This window comes from Amblyomma americanum, chromosome 10 (genome assembly GCF_052857255.1).
Source record: "Amblyomma americanum isolate KBUSLIRL-KWMA chromosome 10, ASM5285725v1, whole genome shotgun sequence".
Taxonomy (NCBI): Eukaryota; Metazoa; Arthropoda; class Arachnida; order Ixodida; family Ixodidae; genus Amblyomma; species Amblyomma americanum.
In genome coordinates this window covers 90,388,127-90,408,702 of record NC_135506.1, presented here as the reverse complement: position 1 = coordinate 90,408,702, position 20,576 = coordinate 90,388,127, and the positions used below count along the sequence as shown (strand labels likewise).

At 44.9% G+C, this 20,576-nt stretch overlaps 1 protein-coding gene across 1 annotated transcript; it reads left to right on the top strand.

The window, feature by feature from the left end:
• Window positions 1-337: 337 nt before the first annotated feature.
• On the top strand, window positions 338-18,531 carry LOC144106305 (ninjurin-1-like). The gene is made up of 3 exons (XM_077639086.1): window positions 338-524; window positions 5,065-5,310; window positions 10,913-18,531. The coding sequence occupies exons 1-3, from the start codon at window positions 480-482 to the stop codon at window positions 11,135-11,137; spliced, it is 516 nt and encodes a 171-aa protein (XP_077495212.1). The 5' UTR covers window positions 338-479; the 3' UTR covers window positions 11,138-18,531.
• The last annotated feature ends 2,045 nt before the right edge of the window (window positions 18,532-20,576 follow it).

The following is a 20,576-nucleotide window of genomic DNA, read 5'->3' as shown; positions in this document are numbered from 1 at the left end:
GACAAGCAAAAATGCCGACGCTGATAAATACAAGTGAGGCTTCGGAAAGGGAGGTGTGTGTATGGCCAAATCACGATTCCAGCGCACTCCAGCTCGTCACTGATTGCTGCCAGGTATTTTCGGCTTTCCTAGTTATCTCCCTACAGCCTTCAACTTATCGGGCCGTGGGGTGAAGGCCGGAATGATGGGGCTCATCCCAGGAAGCATGTTATTGCGCGCACGCCATCGCGTATTCAGGCATTCCTGCGATACCAGCGCTACGGGCGCTGAGAACGTGATCAAGTGGCCCGATAAGTCCTGCTGATAACAGGAAGGTGCAGCTATCAGTGTTTGCGAATGCAAAGCTGCCTGTTACATCAAGCGCATTGTGCAGCGTTTTTGTGGAGAAAGCAAAAGCGCTGTTCTCGACGCTCGTTACCGAGTACGGTGCTCAGGAGGAGCGTAAAACGCTTACAAGTGTCAATCATCACACTTTCAACATGGACATGAAAATTTTCGCCTCGGGTGAGCCGGCTTCGAAAGGGGTGAGCATTGCTTTTTCTATTGTCTTTACAGTCAGGTAATGATAATGATGAGCTGCGACCAACATGGACACTGTAAAACAGATCGCATTGATTTTACATAAAAAGTGTTTCAGCTCAGATTTTACACAATTTTTAAAAACAGGATTTTTCAGTTAGACGAGGGCTTTTTTCGGCATACCTTTATCAGTGGTGCAGTACATCAATATACAGCGAAGTGCTAACTAGCAGCCTCTTTAACTAATATTTAACAATTAACTTTATACCTATTACTGTTATGCTCCTTAATTATTGTGAGGCGCGTAGCCCACCATGAGCGATATTCATATCAGTTTTTAGAATTTCGAAATCGCGGTACCCTCGACGCTGTGGCTGAATAAATTTTGGCTACTTCGACAATTTACGTGCACTGGAGAGGTCCCTCTGCCTTCAAGCTTCCCGAAAACGTATGTATTTTGGTGCGATGTACCCAAAATTTGTTCGGCCACAGCGCAGAGGGCATCCGCATTTTCAAAATTCTAAAAAGCCGTATGGATATCACGTACGGTGGCTCTACGCCTCTCAAGGTGTAGGCAGCCTAGCAGTAATAGTTAAAAGTTAACTATTCAAAACTACTTAACCAGCTGGCTGGTGAGCACGTCTTAGTTGTATTCTAATGTACTACACCGCTGACAATGCAATGCCGAGAAAAACGCTATTCTAAGTCAAAAGGCATGTTTTTGAAAATTGGGTAAAGCCTTAGGTGAAACACCCTGTGTACTGAGCCCTTCATAGCTAATGCAGGCATCCGGAATCCCGTTCATGCCTTCAAGCTAAGAGTGGACCGTCATAAACAACAATTTTCAGTATGTGAACAAGGCATGACTACGAGCAGGTTCCTAACACTAACAGATCAATCAGATTTAAGCAATGCTCGGAGCATTGCCAAATATCATTTATTTCATAATTTAAGCTTGCACGATTCATATAACCGCATATCACGGCGCGGCCTCGTTGGGGCTTCATGCTTGGGGGAGGAGAATCCTTTATCAGTATAGGATTTCATGTTGGTTGTTTTGCATTACAGAGGTGTTACTGGAACAGTGGTGAGTGTTTCAATAAACAGAAGGAATGTTTTCAAGAAATATTCAGTCTTTTAATTTCTTGTTAATTGCAGAAAACTAGTCCACGGTACTCAAGTATACGCATGATAACTCGTCACTTCCTACCTTTTGCACTTCAAAGCGAGAGAGAGGGAGAGAAGATTTTGCAAACAATTAATTACTTACGCTACGATACTTACGCATCGCCGGCGTCTTGGCAGAGCTGAGCAACGATTTCTTCCGTAGGCGATGAGTGTCGAGAGGTTACCATCGGTGGCTGGAGCCGATTTTGCTTTCCTATACTTTTGTGGGCAAATAGAAATAAAAGAAGCGGCCACAAAGAGTGCATTGCGATTGTGGGAAGTTTCCTTTTCGTGTTTTGTTTGTTGTCAAAGCGGAAGCTGCAGTTGGGCGAGTCGGTGGAGATGCATTCTTGTAAAACAGTGTGGACTACGACGGACAGGAACTAAGAAGGACACGGGACGAGCGCTGACCCGCACCAACGGTTGCGCAGGTTATTGGTTGTGCCAACGGTGCTCTAGTCTTATTTTAGGTTATAATCGGCTCAAGGTATCACCACCTTGCGCAAGTTGTAGCCTACGTTGTTCGCATCGGCAAAGGTGCGGGGGACAGGAAAAAATGACCGATATACCTTTTTTGGTTGGCCGGCTTATGAGCGCTAGCTGGCTTTCCTTTTTGCTTTTCCGATTAATAGATTTGCAATTTATGGTTTCGCTTAAATCGAAAATTTGATTTCCCCGGTTGGATTCTGCCTCGCGGGCCAGAATTTGAGGCCCTTGACCTCTTTCACTGCGAGCTTCAGCTCGCGAGCCCATGATTGAGGATTGAGGATCTCGACAGCTTTCATGGGATTATTGGAGCTCAAGTAATCGCACGTTGGGGTCCGCAGACGCATTGCGTTCGGTCTCAGCAAGCACCTTCGGAAAAGAGCAGGCCTCCGCACTCTTCCTGTGACGCCACAGCATCTTTACCAGTTGACAATACCAAGGCTTTAGACCATAGGATTCAAGAAGCAATGGCAGTAAACAGAAGATACGGCGTTAGTGTCTCGTGAGCAAGGTCAAACGAACACGACGTCGATGGAGGCGAAATTCTAGAGGCCCGTGTACTGTGCGATATCAGTGCACGTTAAAGAACACCAGGCGGTGGAAATTTCCGGAGACCTTCAATATGGCGTCCTTCATAGCCTGAGTCACTGTGGGACGTTAAACCCCAATAAACCAAACCGAACGCGACGTCGACATAAAATCCAGTCAGCACTGCGCCACAAACGGACGCTGCGTGCCGAAACTTGCTTTGTTGGCTGCGATAGCCTGTCTCTGTGTGTTTTTAAAACATTTTGCATGCACTGGATATTGGGACGCTGAACGAAAATGTTGGCAAGCGGAGCCCGTATGCGACGCAATGCACGAGAGTCTGTGTCGACCCCGCGTTCGTTTGAAATATTTCTAGAGACGGACCCATAGGCTAACTCCGGCGTATGCGCCAGCGCTTGACGTTGCCAGCTATGACTAATACGGATTGGGTGGTAGCCTTGGCCTTAGCACGTAGCGCTCTAATAGCAATTTTGGTTCCCTGCAGCCTACTTTACAATGCCTTGTAATCATGGCCTCCACAATATTTCTACGTGACTCTAAGTACTAACAAGACCCAGCGAATAGCCAATGATTCGAGATCGGCACTGCATACAGAAGTGGTCCAACGTCACTTACCGTTGATCTTAATGGATTACACAAATAGTGAGGTGATTTTGCTAACATGTTTGGCAGTCCCGCAAGAGAACAGAAGCCTACAGTTAGTAGGGAGGCGCTGTAAGTGGTAAGAGAATACGTCTACTTAGGGAAGGAAGTAGCCTCAAATCTGGATCACGAGAATAAAGGATATCTAGGAAATAAGAATGGGGTGAAGCACATTTGGCCGGCCTCTCAGATCATGAATGGCTGTTTACCAATATTTCTCATGAGGAATGTATATAACAGCTTCATCTTACCGGTATTCACCTATGTGGCTGAAATGTGGAGGCTAACAAACGGAGTTCAGCGTAAATTAGAACAACGCAGCGAGCTTTTGAAGGCAAATGATAGGTGTAGTACTAATGATAGAAAATACTCACTGCCAAAAAAAGAGGCCGGACAAGCCAACGTTGAAGCTATAGGCGACGAATAAATCTAAATTTAACTGGTAAAACTTTTTCGACAATTGTAAAGCAAACGCTTTGCTTTTGAGCGCGCGGCTCGGTGCTTCAGGACGAAGTGCTGCCGGCAAAACTTCGACGCCATGGATGACATTTCTTCTTGCTGCAAGCAAGATAGAAGACGGCCGAGCATATTATTATCCACTGCAAAACCCTCAAATCGTCAGTGAACGATGCCACATAAAAGATCCGAAATGCACTGGGATTTATGAACAGCAAGAACATGGTGTATTTTAAAAAAAGTAGAAGTAAAACGTGATTAGAGGATTGGTGGATAAAGTTAAGAAAATAGTTCACACGGAAAAGAATAAAATTTTCATTCAATCGGAAGAAGCGCGAAAAGGACGCCGAACCTACAAGAAGAATCACACGAGCGTTGAAACTCAATGCTGCAGTTTGTTTGCAAAATATGACGTTCATTCAGAGGAAACAAACTAACGTGAAAATATTTCATCTTATTTTATCATGTTGGCTTTCAGTTACACGCACTGCTATTAAAATGCATCATACATGGTATCATTAGCTATGATGTTTGTTTCTACTACCCTGCCAGTACCTCCATCTATATTCACCTTTCTGCCTTCTCTTTTCCCCTTATGCAAGGCCTCCGGACCTTTCATAGAAAATAAATGAAATGAAACCATGTTTACGCTGAGTACACAGAAGCCTTGGATCTCTTATCAGAGGACCGTATGATAAAAACGTCACAATGAAACAGGGTGGTGGCGAAAGTAAAAGATATTTGAGGATAACAGACGAAGATAACAGAGGAGGTCACAGTTGGCAACTACCCTTGATCTTTTTACTGTTTTTAAATCTGGGCGTAACATCGGTCCCATGTCCTGATATCAAGCTATGTCTATTTGTAAAATCGTGATGGCTATTTCCGGCGCTATGAATTGTCATGACGTGTAATTAGTTTGTGTTTGCATCAAACCCACAGGAGTGAGCAATCGGGTGCTTTACCCTTTGCTTTTCCTCGCAGCACCCGTTTTTTTTTTCTTCTAGTGCCACCAGCGATATGAACCTTGACAAGCTGTACCGGTAAACGTTTCAATAACCAGGCCCCCTTGCTACAATGCCTTTGTGGCCCTGCACGCATCTGCATATATACAATAAAAAAATAAAACCAGATGGGTTCTTCTGACTTTAGAGCTGCTGAGTCGGATGCGTGCACACCTGAAATCCTCACAGGTTGTTTTATGGTCCGAGCTCGAACCTTTTATTGAATGGGTTGTCTGTGCAGGTGAGTGACAACGTGGATCGGACGGTGGGAGTCGTGCCACCCGTCATGATCCCCATCTCCGAGGGCGGACCCGAGGCGAACTACCGCAACTGGTACGCCGCCAAGAAGAGCGTGTCCGAGGGTCTATTCGACGTGGCGCTGCTTTCGGCCAACGGAGCGCAGCTCAAGCATGTGTTGCAGCTGGGACCGGGCTTCGAGTTTTACCTGCCCGTCCTCGTCCTCGTGTCGCTCTCAATAGGCCTCCAGGTAACGGCATCACAGGTCTCGCAGTATACAAGATGCTGTTTTTAAGGGCAGAGAGTGGACCCTACACTTCCCATGAATTTTGAGTAAGGCTAACTTCTATAGAAACTGCAGAATATTGGTAATACACATGTTTATTTTATTGCACAGTCTCTCTTCCGTTTACTTGAATAAAAATTATGTTTTCTAGCACATATTAATATTTTCGTTACTGTTTTTGCTACACATACCATGAAGGTTTTTTTTGGTGTTTTCATAGAATAGAACAGTAACATTAAAGACTGTATACTAAAAGCTGGCCAAAGGGCGAATATATTTCAGATTAGACAGGGATATTTACGAGCAGACATAAAATGCACATTCACTTACGCCAATATCTTTCCTGTTTTGCCTCTCTCCCAGTGAAGTGCTTTTAATGACGGTCCACATTTCGCTTCCTATCACGATGTAGCACCCGGTAATAACAAAGATACGTTGGGATAACAGCGGAGATATCGTAGGATGTGAACAGAGACCGTTTTGCCATCACCGAATGTAAGCGCTGGGTATGTGATTGTAACTGGGGAATGTATACTTCAAGGAAGGCATGCTATAGTGATACTCGCAGACGACGCTGTAAATGACTCGTAGGCATATCGGGCTCACCCACGGAGGACTTTCTTTAGTAGGTCTGGCTGAGCTCGTCACTGAAAAAAGTCAGTATTGCAAGTCGAGCTGATTTGGGTTGACGAGTGTTTGCAATCCAAGGGCTTGCTTGCCAACTGGATCTTGTACAAACAACCTGTCCGTGACAGGTCCGTGTCCGTGGCGCCTGTCACGGACAACAGTTCGTGACAGGCGCCACGTATAAAATCAAAACATGAAAACATGTGTCCCAAGCAGTTTTTATGCATGTGTTCTGAGTTTCCTGCCAAGACCAACCGAAAACTTTCTAAAAGACCATAGAGAAGCGAAGAAACCGCACGCTGCAGGTGAGGTAAGAGGTATACAGAATAAAACAAGGCAGCGTTGGATAAAATATATACAGTGCCCCTTTTTGCTGCTCGCTATTTGGCGGACAACAAAGTCCCGGTTGTCTCTTCGACATAATTTTTGCCTTAAAAATGAGGGCGCTTTACGGGGGTGTAACGTCCCAAAGCGACTCAGGCCCTGAGGGACGCCGTAGCGAAGGGCTCCGGATAATTTCGATCACCTGGGGTTCTTTAACGTGCACTGACATCGCACAGTACACGGGCCTCTAGCATTTCGCCTTTATCGAAATTCGATCGCCGCGGCCGGGATCGAACCCGCGTCTTTCGGGTCAGCAGCTGATTGCCATAACTACTGGGCCACCATGGCGGCCTAAAAATGAAAGTTACGGGAAGCTCCCAAGAAATCAGGAGTGACCGCCTGCCGCTTGCGTTTGCAAACGGAGCTTTTCGGGCTCTGTTAGTGACTAAGTGATGTCAATAAACTTTGTCAGTGAAGGTTTTCACATTACAGGTTGATAAAAATTGTTTATGGTTTATGGAGTTTAACGTCCCAAAGTGACTCAGGCTGTGAGGGACTCACAGGCTAGTAAAAAGGTGACAACAGAAATAATATTTGTTTCAGTTTTAGCCCAACCTACGGTTTTGAAAAGCTGGCGAAATGGTTACCCTTTTCACCTGATAACTCTTGGCATATATCCCAGAGCGCCTTTTCGAGCTGAACAAGATATTCCCCTCTCCACGTGTTGATCTCTGGCCAGCGCATCAACGCGCATTCCAGCCTGCACGAGAAAATGACCTTACGTACAAACGCAATGTAAACACACACTATGACAACGTCAGGGAGGCCCTCCAGACACTGCCTACTCCCAGAAACAACGCTACCAACGCCATCACTCCGCATACTCAAAATGCAAAACAAAATGCAATGCTGCCATGAACCTTCCGCAAATCTATAGCATTGCCTCCACACGTGGTCAGTCGCCATGCAATCCCGCTTTGCCTTAGTCATCTCCACACTCTTGGAGTACCTGGTTGGCCTCGGATCAGTTTGAAGATCATCTGGTCCTGGAGGAATGAGCTCTTTCTATCCTCGGCAATTAAAACAAACTTGCCAAATAAAGTGCTGTTTTCTCTCTCTCTCTCTAAAATATTGCGTGCACGTTCCTCCTTGAACACAGTATAATTTCTGCGTTGATGAAACTTTTAGTGGAATTCGTGGGAAGGAAAGCTTATCCAGGTATCGCAGATGGCGCATACCTATATTTACGTAAGGGCCGCGCACGTGTACGGGCCACTGCTCCCTAACTTTGAAGGCAATAATGTAAAAAAGTAACCCCAAAAAACTGCAACTGAATTTCGCCTGCGGATAAATGCCCTTGCACAGCACGCTGCCCAGAGAACTGCCACATGATGCCAGCCATGTGCTGCTATCGTTATTATCATATTCCTGCATGTACCACTATGCAGCTATGAGTTATTAAAAGAAGAATATAGGCGCCCAAAGTCCGAAAGGATGGCAAAACCTGACAACGGTTTGACGCCTACTGGGTAACTAAGAATAGCCTCACAGCTGCTCATGCCTGTTAAAAGTTTCGAAGTTACAACAGTTAGATTAAAATGAATGGAACCGAAGAGGACTTCATTTAGGAGGGTGGCGAGGGGCCGGGTCCAGTAAGCGGCGGGTGCGACAGTGAATAAACTGAAGAGATTGTAAGTAGGCGTCAGAAATAGCGTGAGGCTATGGGCGACAATAAGGTAGCTTTTGCGGAGTAGAGTTGGAAAATTGAACGGAGAACACCGCTTTCATGCAAGGACCGCACCTCGCCAAAATAAAAAAAAGTGCGGCGTTTAGTCAAGTACATACCACAGTGAGGTGCACAGATGAAAGTAGGAAATTTGCAGAGAAGAGGCTGCCGCAGTTGGCAAAGGACAGGACAAGTAGAGGACCAGTAGGAGATGCCTCTGACTTGCAGTGGACGTAAATTAACTAAATTAAGCCTTGGTATAAAGTTTGAGTGCAAGGCAGTAAATGGAGCTTGATTATAAATAGGAGACGAACAACAACAATAGTATCGGTAAAAATATGCTTACTATTTTAAAACGCATCCACCGAACGTCTTTATGACACCGGCACCCTCAACACCCTCCCTCAGCTGGTAGAGGCTCATCTCACGTTTCAGCATGTCCGTCTTGGCCGAGTCATCACTGGTCGGAATATATTTCAATCCCTACTCATCAGCGTTACCTTGATTACTTAGTCAAAGGACACTGCCCCCAACACATCCACCAACACCTACGCATCCCCCTTTACCGAAGAACATTCACCGAGTTTACAACCACAACGACGTAAAAAATGGCCGGAAACCCTTCAGAAACACCCTTTTAATGCCACGGACTTGCTGAATGCCGCCGCGGCTGAATATCGCTCCGGCTTCTCCTATGCCCTTTCTACCATTGATTCCAGCGGCCGCCATGAAACGGCTGCCACCGTCCACACCTCATCTTAGAGGAGGCGGCTCTCGCTCTTGCTCTGACCAACCCAGATATTACCACCGTTGTCAGTGATTCACCATCCACAATTTCGGCGCGGGTCGGATATCACGTCTAGCCCTGTCCCTCCTACTGAAACATCCTAGAAAAATGTGTACGGGAATCCCACAAGGTGGAGTAGATTTGTAATAAGGGAGTAATTACTCACTGGCATCCACCCAAACGCAGCCATACGGCTACAAATGAAAGCTATACAGTTTATTCCGAAGCTTCGTAGCTAAAGAAAAATTCGTCTAAAAGCAATTACTGCGGTCGCTTTCGCAGTAGTTGTTTCATATATAGCTTTGAACGCTAGAACCGTGCCGTTAGGGAAGGAATTAAGGAGTGACGGAAAAGAGAAAGGAAGAAAAAGGAAATTGAAATTTGAAAATTGAGTTTTCAGGAAAGGTGCGACGCGATGCAGCGGCGGAACCCCTGTGGCTAGGTGCAACTAGTTGCCATGGTTACGGCGCATGCGCAGTACTGACTAGCTATGCTTACCCAAAATGCACTGCTGACTAGGCTAGTGTAGCTTTCGCTACAAAACTACATGCACAAACTACATGTAATTTATTACACAGGAAAGAACAACAATATATACCAATGACCACACATGCGCAAAGCAGGAAACAACGCCCCCTTCACCGAAACCACTCAGGATAAACCATTTCTGCCCCGAACAGAGCCCCAGACGTGTCACAACCCCCCCCCCCCCCCTCCCCCACCCGGTTCGCGTTCCTTCTTATTACTGCTTCTGCTCAGAATCCGTACCTTGCGTAGCCGCGGCACACACCCCTTGCACTGAGCAGAGTGGTCAGGTAAGCGAGCCCCTTTATCGGTGGTCAATGAGCGCAAATGTAGCGCCGCGCGGTCGTTAGCACATTGTCTTGCGTGGCCTATATAGGAATTCTCACAACTCAACGGGATCTGGTATAAGACTCCCGTGCGCAGTCCACAGAGCCCTTTTCATGCTTAACTCCGTATGCAGGCTTTCTGTCCTCATGCATGATGGGCGAGCAGTGTTGAAGACTTCTGGGGAGCGAAGAACACGGCAGGAACACCTCGTCCCGACTGGCCAACTTGATGTTGTGGGACACCTCGTTTACATACGGACACCTTGTGGACTTTCTCTGTTCTCCCAGGAGAGCGGAGAAAGACTGTGGTAAAGCCTGAAGCGGTGCCGTATGTCCACGCGGTGTCAAACAGCAAGAAGATGGCGAGTTGACATGGTGTTCCTGTCGTGTTGGCCACTCCTCAGAAGCTTTCAAAATTGGGCTGGTGCATCATGCATGAGGACAGAAAGCCAGCCTGTGGAGTTAAGTGTGAAAAGCGTTTTGTGGAGTGCTGCACGGGGGTCGTGTACGAGGTCCCATTGACATGTGGGAAGGCCTATATCGAATGTGTTAACGACCGCACGGCGCAACATTAGCGATCGATGAGCACCGACAAAGGGGCTCGCCTACGTGAGCTCTATGCTCAGTGCAAGGGGTTTGTGAAGCGGCTAAGTCAGATACGGATTCTGGGTAGAAGCTGTGACAAGAATTCAGGTGAACTGTTTGAAGTGTTTCATATAAGAAAGGGGGGGGGGGTGTTAGTGACGCGTCTATGGCTCGGTTCCGGGCGGAGATGAGTTATCTTGAGTGGCTACTGGGAAGGAGGCGTTGGTTTTTGGTCTACGCATGTATGGCCATTGGTATATATTGTCGATCTTTCCTGCGTAATAAACTAGATGTAGTAGCGCCAGTCCTGTGTCGTGTGCATGTTTTGTTAGCGCTAAAAAGTCGTCTGAGGCTGCGCTTGAGTGGATGCTAATGAGTAATTACTTCCTTATTAAAACTGAGAGTTTGCCTGCTTGTTACTATCACACTTCTTGTCTATATTTTGAGCCGCACTACAAATGCGCATCGCGCACTAGCCTATTCGACCTGTCAATGTTTAGGCAGCTCAAAATCACAAAGCTAATGGTGTTCACGTACACTCCTCCGTCCTTGTCGAGACAAAGAGCTCGGTACGAGTTTGTCCTAACAGGTCTTCTGCAATTCATTTTGACTTTGTAACAGCTATACAACGAACAGCCTGATTTACTGCAGTTTTTTGTTTTCCAGGTTATCCAAATGGGCCTTCTAGTTGTCATCGGCTGCTTGGATCTATCGAAAGAATGCCACCAAAGACGCGCGGAGGTACTGACAAACCTTGCAACCGCCATTGCCACTATTGTGGCTATGATGAACGTTGTTGCGGCTGCGTTCACCATGAGGTCACCAGAAGACGGCGGTCTCCCACCACTGAAGGATCGGTTTTCCTTCAATTCTCTACAAGTTACACGTTAGCTGGACTGCACTGTAGCCTGCCTGTTGATACGAACCAAGTGCATAATTCATGATGACCTTTCTTTTTATGGACTACAATGTCATTGCCATTCCTGGGCGCGAGACGTCTCATGTAAAATAGCACTTGCGCCTTCTCATCAAGAGCGCTGCATATGAGCTGTAATGTGAGCGCCTCAGTGACACCTTCAGAAGTGCGGCTTGGTGACATCACGATATAGACTGTGAAGTTTGACACAAGCGCTGTCCTGTTGGCGTTGCAGGTCGCAAGGCTCAGTGTACAGTTGCGCTGCAGGCGCTTCCACCAAGAAAGACCTGAAGTCGAAACCTTTCAATATTGCGACTTCGTGGACGCTGAGTGTTGCAGCGTCACTGGAAACTTATGCAAACGATTGAGCGAATGATACAGACAATGACCATCCTGCATAATTTTTATTAGCGTTTTAGAAGTTTACTCAAGGATCATGAGCTGTTACAAACAGCGATAAAAGTAGACGCCAGTCTCTCTCCGATTTCCATCAGCGCATGGCTTCATATATATAGCAAAGACGACGACCTCATAAGCTTCAACCTTCCGCTTCACTTGGGGATAGTGAATGCCGTCATTTCATCTGACCAGCGAAAAGGTTCGTGGCTGTACTGACGCATGCAAGGATATTATACGCTCAAGGCCGGTGTATGATGCGCTGAGCACAGCATTCAGTGATCGTTAAAAATGTACCAGCAAGGTCTGAAAAGAAACTCGTGATGGTGCCTCCGTTTTAGCAACTTTGTCTTCAAATAGTGTGCAACTGAACTTTCTCAGCGGTCTAGTTGTGTCTTTTTGAACAGATGCCGAACGTCGTGAGCTACGCAAGTGATATGAGCACTTGCGGAAGAGATTCTCTTAAAGAAGTTTTTCTTCAGTTTGTCTTTAATTGTGGAGACTTATGTGATGCTACCTGTGCTTGGAAATAGTTTCAAGTGTTATGAAAATAAGAGCTTCGTGTGTTTTCGCAGTTGTAAGTGGCTGGCATTTTGCATATTGGGCGAGACGTTGCTCTTGTGTCTAAGTTTGCAAGACGGCTTTTTCATGATCAATGATTTCATACTATCATGTTAATGACCTCTATAACTCTGCGCTGACATCGGACTACCTACTCGAGGGCTCAACATTAAGTTTTAAATGTCGTGGCCAGCAAGGTGTATATAATTATAATTGATTTTTTTGGGGAAAGGAAATGGCGCAGTATCTGTCTCATATACCGTTGGACACCTGAACCGCGCCGTAAGGGAAGGGATAAAGGAGGGAGTGAAAGACGAAAGGAAGAAGAGGTGCCGTAGTGGAGGGCTTCGGAATAATTTCGACCACCTGGGGATCTTTAACGTGCACTGACATCGCACAGCACACGGGCGCCTTAGCGTTTTTCCTCCATAAAAACGCAGCCGCCGCGGTCGGGTTCGAACCCGGGAACTCCGGATCAGTAGTCGAGCGCCCTAACCACTGAGAAACCGCGGCGGGTCCAGCAAGGTGTACGCCGATTGCGCAAGGTGTACGCCGATTGCGAAAAGTGCTTCAGGGCGCGAAGCTTTTTTACAGCTTTGCAATGAAGCTAGTTTGACGCCCTAAGCGTCTAAATCTTCGCAAGATGATCAGACCCATATCCTAACTTTTCAAGACATTTTGCTCTTCTGTGGAACTTTGCATGTACACACGCAATATACGCACCTAATGTACACGCGCAATGTACACTTATGAAACCCCTGTGGCACGAAGGCTTTTGATGAATGTCCTGGATTTCAGAAGCTTAAGGTTGGTCGATTCTTTCCAGATCGGCTAGGCTCTGTTTCCTTCATGAAATAGGGATCTGCGTTGCTCTGAAAGGAAGTGTGCCCCCACCGTGACTGTTAAGTTGTGTCAAATGCAGCGCAAAGTGTTTTTTCGTTCATAAGGATTATCACTGCGTTCTTTTTATAGACATGCACTAAGGCATGCTTGATAAGTTCTTTAATGAAAAGAAAAAAAAAGTGCAACAGCCAGACAATTTGCACGGCCACAGTTTTACGGCAGAGCCCGTAAAATGTGACAAAGACGCGCAAAAGGAGAGCCGCAGGTTTCTCAGTGAGATTTTATTGCATTTAACACTATAATGTAAAAGACGCTGCGAACACATTTAACACCGTCGAATATCTAAAGCTGTCTGATGACAACGCAGTTATTATATCAAAGAATACACAAGGATCACAATGTAAAAACAGCTAAGAGTTTAATGAAATTTCAGATTTGTTTCTGGAAGCAAATTAACAAAACCTGCCATGAGAACTTATGTTGTGAGATTGAGAAAGCCCGGAGTAGGCTTTAATGCCACCCACAGCAATGGCGTCCGCTACCAAGACGACGAAGGGAGATTATGATGAATGTAGACAAATGAAGATAAAGTTCTCGCACAATGCTTACAATATTATTTTTTCCCGTTGAAGGCTTCATAGGCGCGGGCCTCTTAAGGTAAGACTGATGTAGCGTTTACTCGAACTGCGGTGTTTACATATCCTAGAATAATTTATGAAAGCCGTGTACAAGGGAAACAGAATTCAACGTACTAGGAACCACAATAGCGTCATGCTGCAACGTGCCGGTAGAGAGACGAAATTTTTTTATTTACAGCGTAGTATGATGTAATTTGCATTAATATTGTTTATAAGTTGTATTGCCGAGAAATATAGGAATTAGCTTCAGAGACGTCCTCTGATGACATACAAAAGCTCAAGAGGTGGGCGATAAGAGTAATAAGAAACTCAAAACGTCAATATCGTCTATACACATTCAGTTTTTGTAGTACGCAAATAATAATATTTACTCTTTTGCGCCAGCTCAGAACACGTAGGATTGGACATGCCATACTCAATACAAGACACGCTGATGCATCAGTCTCCTATTCGAGAATTCAAGCATAAGGGCAGCAAATTTTAGCTTGTTATTAATTGCACGTACGGCGAGAAAAACCTGTTTGCTGTTACTGGTGTTTGAAATCCCATACCGCCACAGAAATTCCTGAATAGAAATATAAGATATTTTATGCAACAAAACAACCTGATTGAATCTAATCACTTTAATTTCAATTATATTATGCACACAGGTGCAGCGACTTGCTTTTTGTTGAGTTTTGTTATGTTTTGATATAGTTTGCGGTACATTAATGATCTGAGTCTTCACAAACAAGTAGTGTCCAAGCACATGCCTTATAGCATCACCCAGCCGAACTCGGCATGTCTCCTAAATTTCACTGCCCCACTGCCCTCAAAACGAAGCTGTATGTATTGAAATGACATATAAGAGAGAAAAAAAAAATCCTTCTTGTGATGTTCATATCTGCACTGAGAAAAAAATTAAAGGGGGGCATAAATCTCCTATCGCGGAAATGCGAAAGCATTTCGAGTTTGGCTGCCTCCTAGTTTCCTTAGTAATGTAATTATTCGCTGATAGTATTTCTTTAATTACGATCAATTAGGACACGCTCTGTCCACACTTCCAGTTCACAGCATGTGGCGACACATCCTGTACACGCCAGTCATAGGGCATGAAATGCTTTAGCATTAATAAAAGGAGGTAATGTGACTGAAGGCAGACGCATTTAGGTACATGAACGGATCTGTTCTGAAAAGTAATACGTTCTTAATCTGGTTGGGTTCCCAATTATTGCCTGACTACCGTGGTTGTGGAAAAGTTTTGTCCGGGGAGGATACAGAAATTTGAAATACGAAAGCTCTCTCGCGAGAATAAATAATTCTGTGTCTACCATGTTTGAGAGAGTTGGAAAGGAAAAGAGAAATTAAAGTAGCATTCCAACTGCTGCTGCAAACGATGTTCGCAAGATTGCTGTGGTTAATGTAGTGCTTTGCTATGTCACTAACAATTATTTCCTAACGTATTAAAATTACCCATCAGCTTGTAGGCAGTGTGTGCTGCCAGGTAGTTTTGAGGAGTTGAAGTACATGTTTGTGAAAGCATTAATGTATTAGTTTCCTACACCTTAACATTACACCTTTCTTGCAATGCTTTTGTGTGATAAACCTTACAATATACTGTACTGATCTCGGAACCCTACATTACGATGAATGTACACAAATTATCTCTACATAGCCAAAAACAGTCAGCATTAGCTCTAACTTATATGGCTGCAAATCCACAACTGATCTTAGAAAAGTTGTTTACCTTCTGCTACTGATAGAAATCGTATTTGTGGCTTCAGTCTTTTTCGATTTGACCATTATTCTTTGCACCTCACAAGTAATCAGTTTTAAAAGTGATTATCTTAGGCGCATGCGACATGCTCTCTCAGTACAAACATTGCTAACAAAAACTAGGTGCTACGAATATTCCTACTTTCCAAGCACCTGTACCGACTGGAACAGTTTTGATGATAATGCGGTAAAACAGTATTGCTTGCCACTGTTTAAAGAGGAACTGCAATAATTAGCTATTCTATGACTGCGGACCAGGTGGCTCATTTTTATTTATTTGTTTAAACTACTCCAATAAAATTGATTACGCTGTTGTCTGCGATCAGATAACTACCGTGTTGCAACCTCAGTTGTGTCAGGGTAGCCTCAGGCGAATAGGCTGCCCTGACAGCCACAACAAGATCGAAGAGACGGAAACGTAGCGGGCGACATCAGATCGACCTGTAGAGTCCTACCAGCCCTTAAGCACATGAACCCACAAATGCACCGAGGCAGGAGAGAAGCAAGGGTTCAGGTGTTAGATAAGGCGTTAGATAAGGTGTTAGATAAGAATCTTTTTCTGTAGACGCAGCCAGCTACCCAGGACACAGAGCCATGGTGGCAGCGGAAATGAACTACGGTCACAAGGAGCTAGCCAGCGTAAGAATAAAGGGTTGTTCTTCTACTGAAGCAGAGACTGCGATTGCTGGCGCCGTGGCCGAAGGAAACAAAAGAAGAGAATCACTGGTAAACGTCTCGGACGTGCAGACTGGCTGTCGGAATTTCTTGAAAGGTAGAATTGGCAAAAGAGCTCATCGCGTTGTCAGCCAAGGCGGCTCAAGCGAAGAAAAACATTCCGTCTTGAATGCACCGGAACACGCCGGCCTGGCCGGGAACCACGCAGGGGACGCCATCGCCGGAGTCCTTATTAACAGAGCGACGGCTGATGCGTTGGGACATAGCCAGTTACCGAGACGTACAGCCATATACTGGAGCACCTTAGGGGACTAAGGAGTGTCTATCCCCCCCCCCCCCCCCCCCAATAGGCAAATAGCTAAGGAGCAGACTAAAATAAATTAACTCCAAACAAATACACATCCATGCATATTTATCCCAACTAATATGCACTCTACTAAATACAGGTCCGCATGCCCATGGCGCAGAAAGAAAGCTACACTATATAACCCCACATGGGGATGCCAGCACAATCCTGCAGTCCCATTCGTGCACAATGCCACGCAACAGCAGTGGGAGGCTTTCACTGGACGAATGGGCCCAAGCCGTCTCAGTCGCCGCCTGGGCTTCTCTATTACTATTACAGGGGAAACCTATATATGGCCCATTATGAAGGAAATCAGGGGGCATCGGCGTCCACGAGAAGTGGTCCACAAAACGCCCCAATGGACTCATGAGCAAAGAAAAAAAAATGTTCCGAAGGTGCCGAAAATTGAACCAAGCACCTTCAGATTACGAGGCGAGCACGTGATCAAAGGCCGCAAAGCCGCGGTGCTTCTCGGCGAAGAAAGGTGAACCTAGTCTATGCGCTGAATTTGGCTGCATGCTAATGAGTACGTATGTCATTATAAAGAGAGGAAAAGTATAAATAAAAATACTGCCTTTGCTCTCAAAGGCAGTAAGTAGTCTTAAGTGCACTCCGTACTTTTTGTATTATTGTGTTATTTTGGAAATAGGTGTACGCAGCTGCCATGATGTAGTTTTTAGAACTACAGTAAATTTAAACAGGTCAATCATGAAAAAAATCAAAATACTTTTGCTGCCATGTTGTTGCTCTTTTGTTCAACTAGCAAATATATTAAACAAACAGGCCAATATTAACACCAATAGACAGGTTAGATCCCAGTCATGGCGTAGCTAAGGACTACTCGATTGACAAATACTGCAGTCAAGGTTAAGTTAGCTATGACTGGCTTTATGAGTGGCGATTACCAGTTACTTTTGAAAGGCTTGGATTCCTAAAGCTGCCCTGCCTCACTCCTTTGGTGGCGGTGTTCCTCCTTTGTAAAGTCCTTGTTAACCGAGAAATGTAGAAAACTGAACATGATCAGCTTAATGATATAACCGTGAAAAACTCCCAGAAATCGGACAATCAGATGTGTTATTATCTGAACATACACGTCGTAATTTTGAATGCTTGGCCAATACGCTTGTAAAAAGTAACATGGGTGCTGATGTAGCATCGCCGGTGATAAGACGACTTCCCCGTGATGAGGGACATTAAAATATTGTCTGTGGTATGTGGGGCACTTTGTACAGGAAAATGAAGGATGATTTCCGACTGCATGTAGTTTTTTAACGCGTACGGAAGTGGCAGAATGCAGGTGTTTTGGACTCTTTCTAGAAATACGGTGGTCGTTGCCGGGATCTGAAGCGCGACGTTGTGCTGAGTAACAGAACGCCATAGCCATTCAGCTTTAAGGGCTGACTGATTTCTTGTGAGGAAAAATGGAATAGAGTTTTAAAAACATCACTTTATTGTGTTATGGCACGCTGAAACGTACAGCCCTGCTTTAGTACACAAACAGTTAGAGTGGAGTACGGTGCCGTTGTGCGAGTTTTTTTACGATTGCCATGTTCAGGGTCAAAAATGCGATTACTCATGCGTTTGGCTTACAATGGATGCATTACGACCAAGTTTACTGGAGTACATCACTGAAAGGCAGCATCGATTTGAATGTGTGCATGTGTATATATTTTTGTTTGCGCTGCCTTTAATATTTTCATCATGACCAAGAGTGCGGGCTCATTAAACCACCTTCCAGGCCGCCGCGGTGGCTCAGTGGTTATGACGCTTGGCTGCTGACGCGAAAGACGCGGGTTCGATTCCGGCCGCAGCCGTAGAATTTCGATGGAGGCGAAATTCTAAAGGCCTGTGTACTATGCGATTTCAGTGCACGTTAAAGAACCCCAGGGGGTCGAAATTTCCGGAGCCCTTCACTACGGCGTCCCTCATAACCTGAGTCGCTTTGGGACGTTCCCTCATAAAAAAACAAAGAAACTACCCTCCCGTGATGGCAAGTTTCTATACCGACGTCCTGTCATATGAACAATGTGTACATTTACACAAGAACGCTGCATCACCAGAACACCATGTACTGCTAATCGGAAATCCTTGCAACACAAGGCATATGATGCCAAGATGTAAACATCACGTTATTCAGCCTTGGAATAAAAGCCACTGCGTTACTGAAACATGGGACCTGCTTGAACTGGAGATCGCACATTGCTGTCTCACTCTGGCTTACCCCATTGTCCGCCTGTCAGACGGCATGGTTGTCTAGTGTTGAGAAGGCCGTGTTCAAAAGGAGAGGGACACTTTTAAACACTACTCTGACCTGACCTTATGTAGAAGCACTGCAACATCTTTACCAGCATGACGGGTGCCGACTAAAAGTGCCGTCGCTCCTCGAAGTGCATAAAACCAATCGAAGCACTGTGGCACTGTCTTAGTAGCAGGTTGGATGGCCGTTGCTCTAGCCCAGTTGCCAGAGCACCGTATGCGACATGAGTAGGTCGCTGATTAGATCCCACTCGTTGAAGTTGAAAGTTTATTAATGAATATAAACAAAGTTGCAAGCGTATACAGCGAGAGGTACCATGGTACAAGATCGCGGGTGGCATCTCCCAAGACAATAAATTTCAATGAGCAACAAAATAGGAAATACACAACACATTACTTAGCGAGGCAGAAAATGAATACATAGTGAAATATGAGTTACCGAAATATTTAAATACAAACAATATAATACAGGAGAATGTACAATAAAACACTCAGAGATGCCGCGACACATAGGATCAATAACAAAAAAGGAGAGAAAAAATCACACATTAAGAAGGAAAAGCTTTAACTTGACATTGAACAACGAAACCGTATTAGTTTGTTTGATGTCCAAGTTCAAAGAATTCCAAAATGATAAGGATGAAAAATGAAGGCATTGTTTCCCGTAGTTAGTTCTAACCTTAGGTAGTAAAAAGTTATTACGCAGCACAGAACGTGCGACGATATTGCTTATGATCGTGTCGGGAGAAAATATGCTTAGCGGGAACTGATGATGGAGAATAGGATACCAATGCTGTAAAAATAAAGGGCCTAGATAGGCAGAACGTTTAAATCTATGAACAAAATGCGTGAGGGTGACAATCGAAGGGTACAGGTTATGATGCGCATGGCTTGCTTTTGCAGTTTTATTAAAGGCCAGAGATGAATCTGATAGGCGCTAGCTACCCAAAGATGAGGTACCGTAGTTTAAGTGGCTGTGGATGAATGCGTAGTAAAGGAACAATAAAGTTTGGATTGGGAAATAGCTTCGGGCTTTAAATAGTGCGCGTAACCCATATAAAAATTTCTTGCACGTTTCAGCAACAAGATGATGGAATTTTAAGTGAGGGTCAGTGATAACACCGAGAAATGAAACTCGATCTTGCGGCGAAATAGCATCAGAATTGAGGTATGGTAGTTGTGTAATGGGCAATGGCTTCTGAGGGGATGGAAAATCTGAGAACCAGTCTTAGTGGCGTACATGAACAGGCGGCTAATGTGGCACCAGCACTGAAGAGAATTAAGGTCATATTGTAGGTTTTGTATGAGCTGATTAATGTCCTGGTGCGATGACATCATGGTAGAGTCATCTGCGTATAGTATACTATTGCAATGCTTTAAACAGGACGGTAAATCATTAATGCGGAGTAAAACAATACAGGGCCTAGACTAGAACCTTGTGGAACACCCTTGTTAATTAAAGCTATGTTACACGCGTGGTCATTAATAGAGACTATGTGCTCTCGGTCACAGAGAAAGCTCTTCGAGAGCATCAGGGGAGGTCCAGTGATACCGTGTGATTCTAGTTTGTGAAACAAGATGCAGTGATCGATGGAATCAAGCGCTTTACTGAAATCTGTGTATACTGCTCCTGAGAACATTCTTTATCAATAGCCAGCCTAACGTAATCTATGAGAGACACTATCGCAGTATCTGTAGATATTCCGCGCCGAAAGCCGTGTTGACTACCTGTCAAATGTTAAACTTTTAAATATAACTTCACTACCTTATTTCAATTAGTTTTTCTAAACTTTCGTCCATAAAGAGAAGAATGGCAATTGGTCGATAATCATTTGGCAGACCTGAATCACCTTTTTTGAAGACCGGTATTATTTTCGCTTTCTTGAGCTGCTTGGGATAAGAGCCACCTTTAAAAACGAGATTGCAGATGTGACTGAGGACTGG

What these genes read in the sequence shown, in the direction of transcription:
- LOC144106305 (XM_077639086.1), top strand. Translation starts at nt 480, where the DNA reads ATGGACATGAAAATTTTCGCCTCGGGTGAGCCGGCTTCGAAAGGG. An exon ending in GTGAGCCGGCTTCGAAAGGG is followed by an intron (nt 525 to 5,064) that starts GTGAGCATTGCT and finishes TTGTCTGTGCAG; the next exon opens with GTGAGTGACAACGTGGATCG. An exon ending in CGCTCTCAATAGGCCTCCAG is followed by an intron (nt 5,311 to 10,912) that starts GTAACGGCATCA and finishes TTTGTTTTCCAG; the next exon opens with GTTATCCAAATGGGCCTTCT.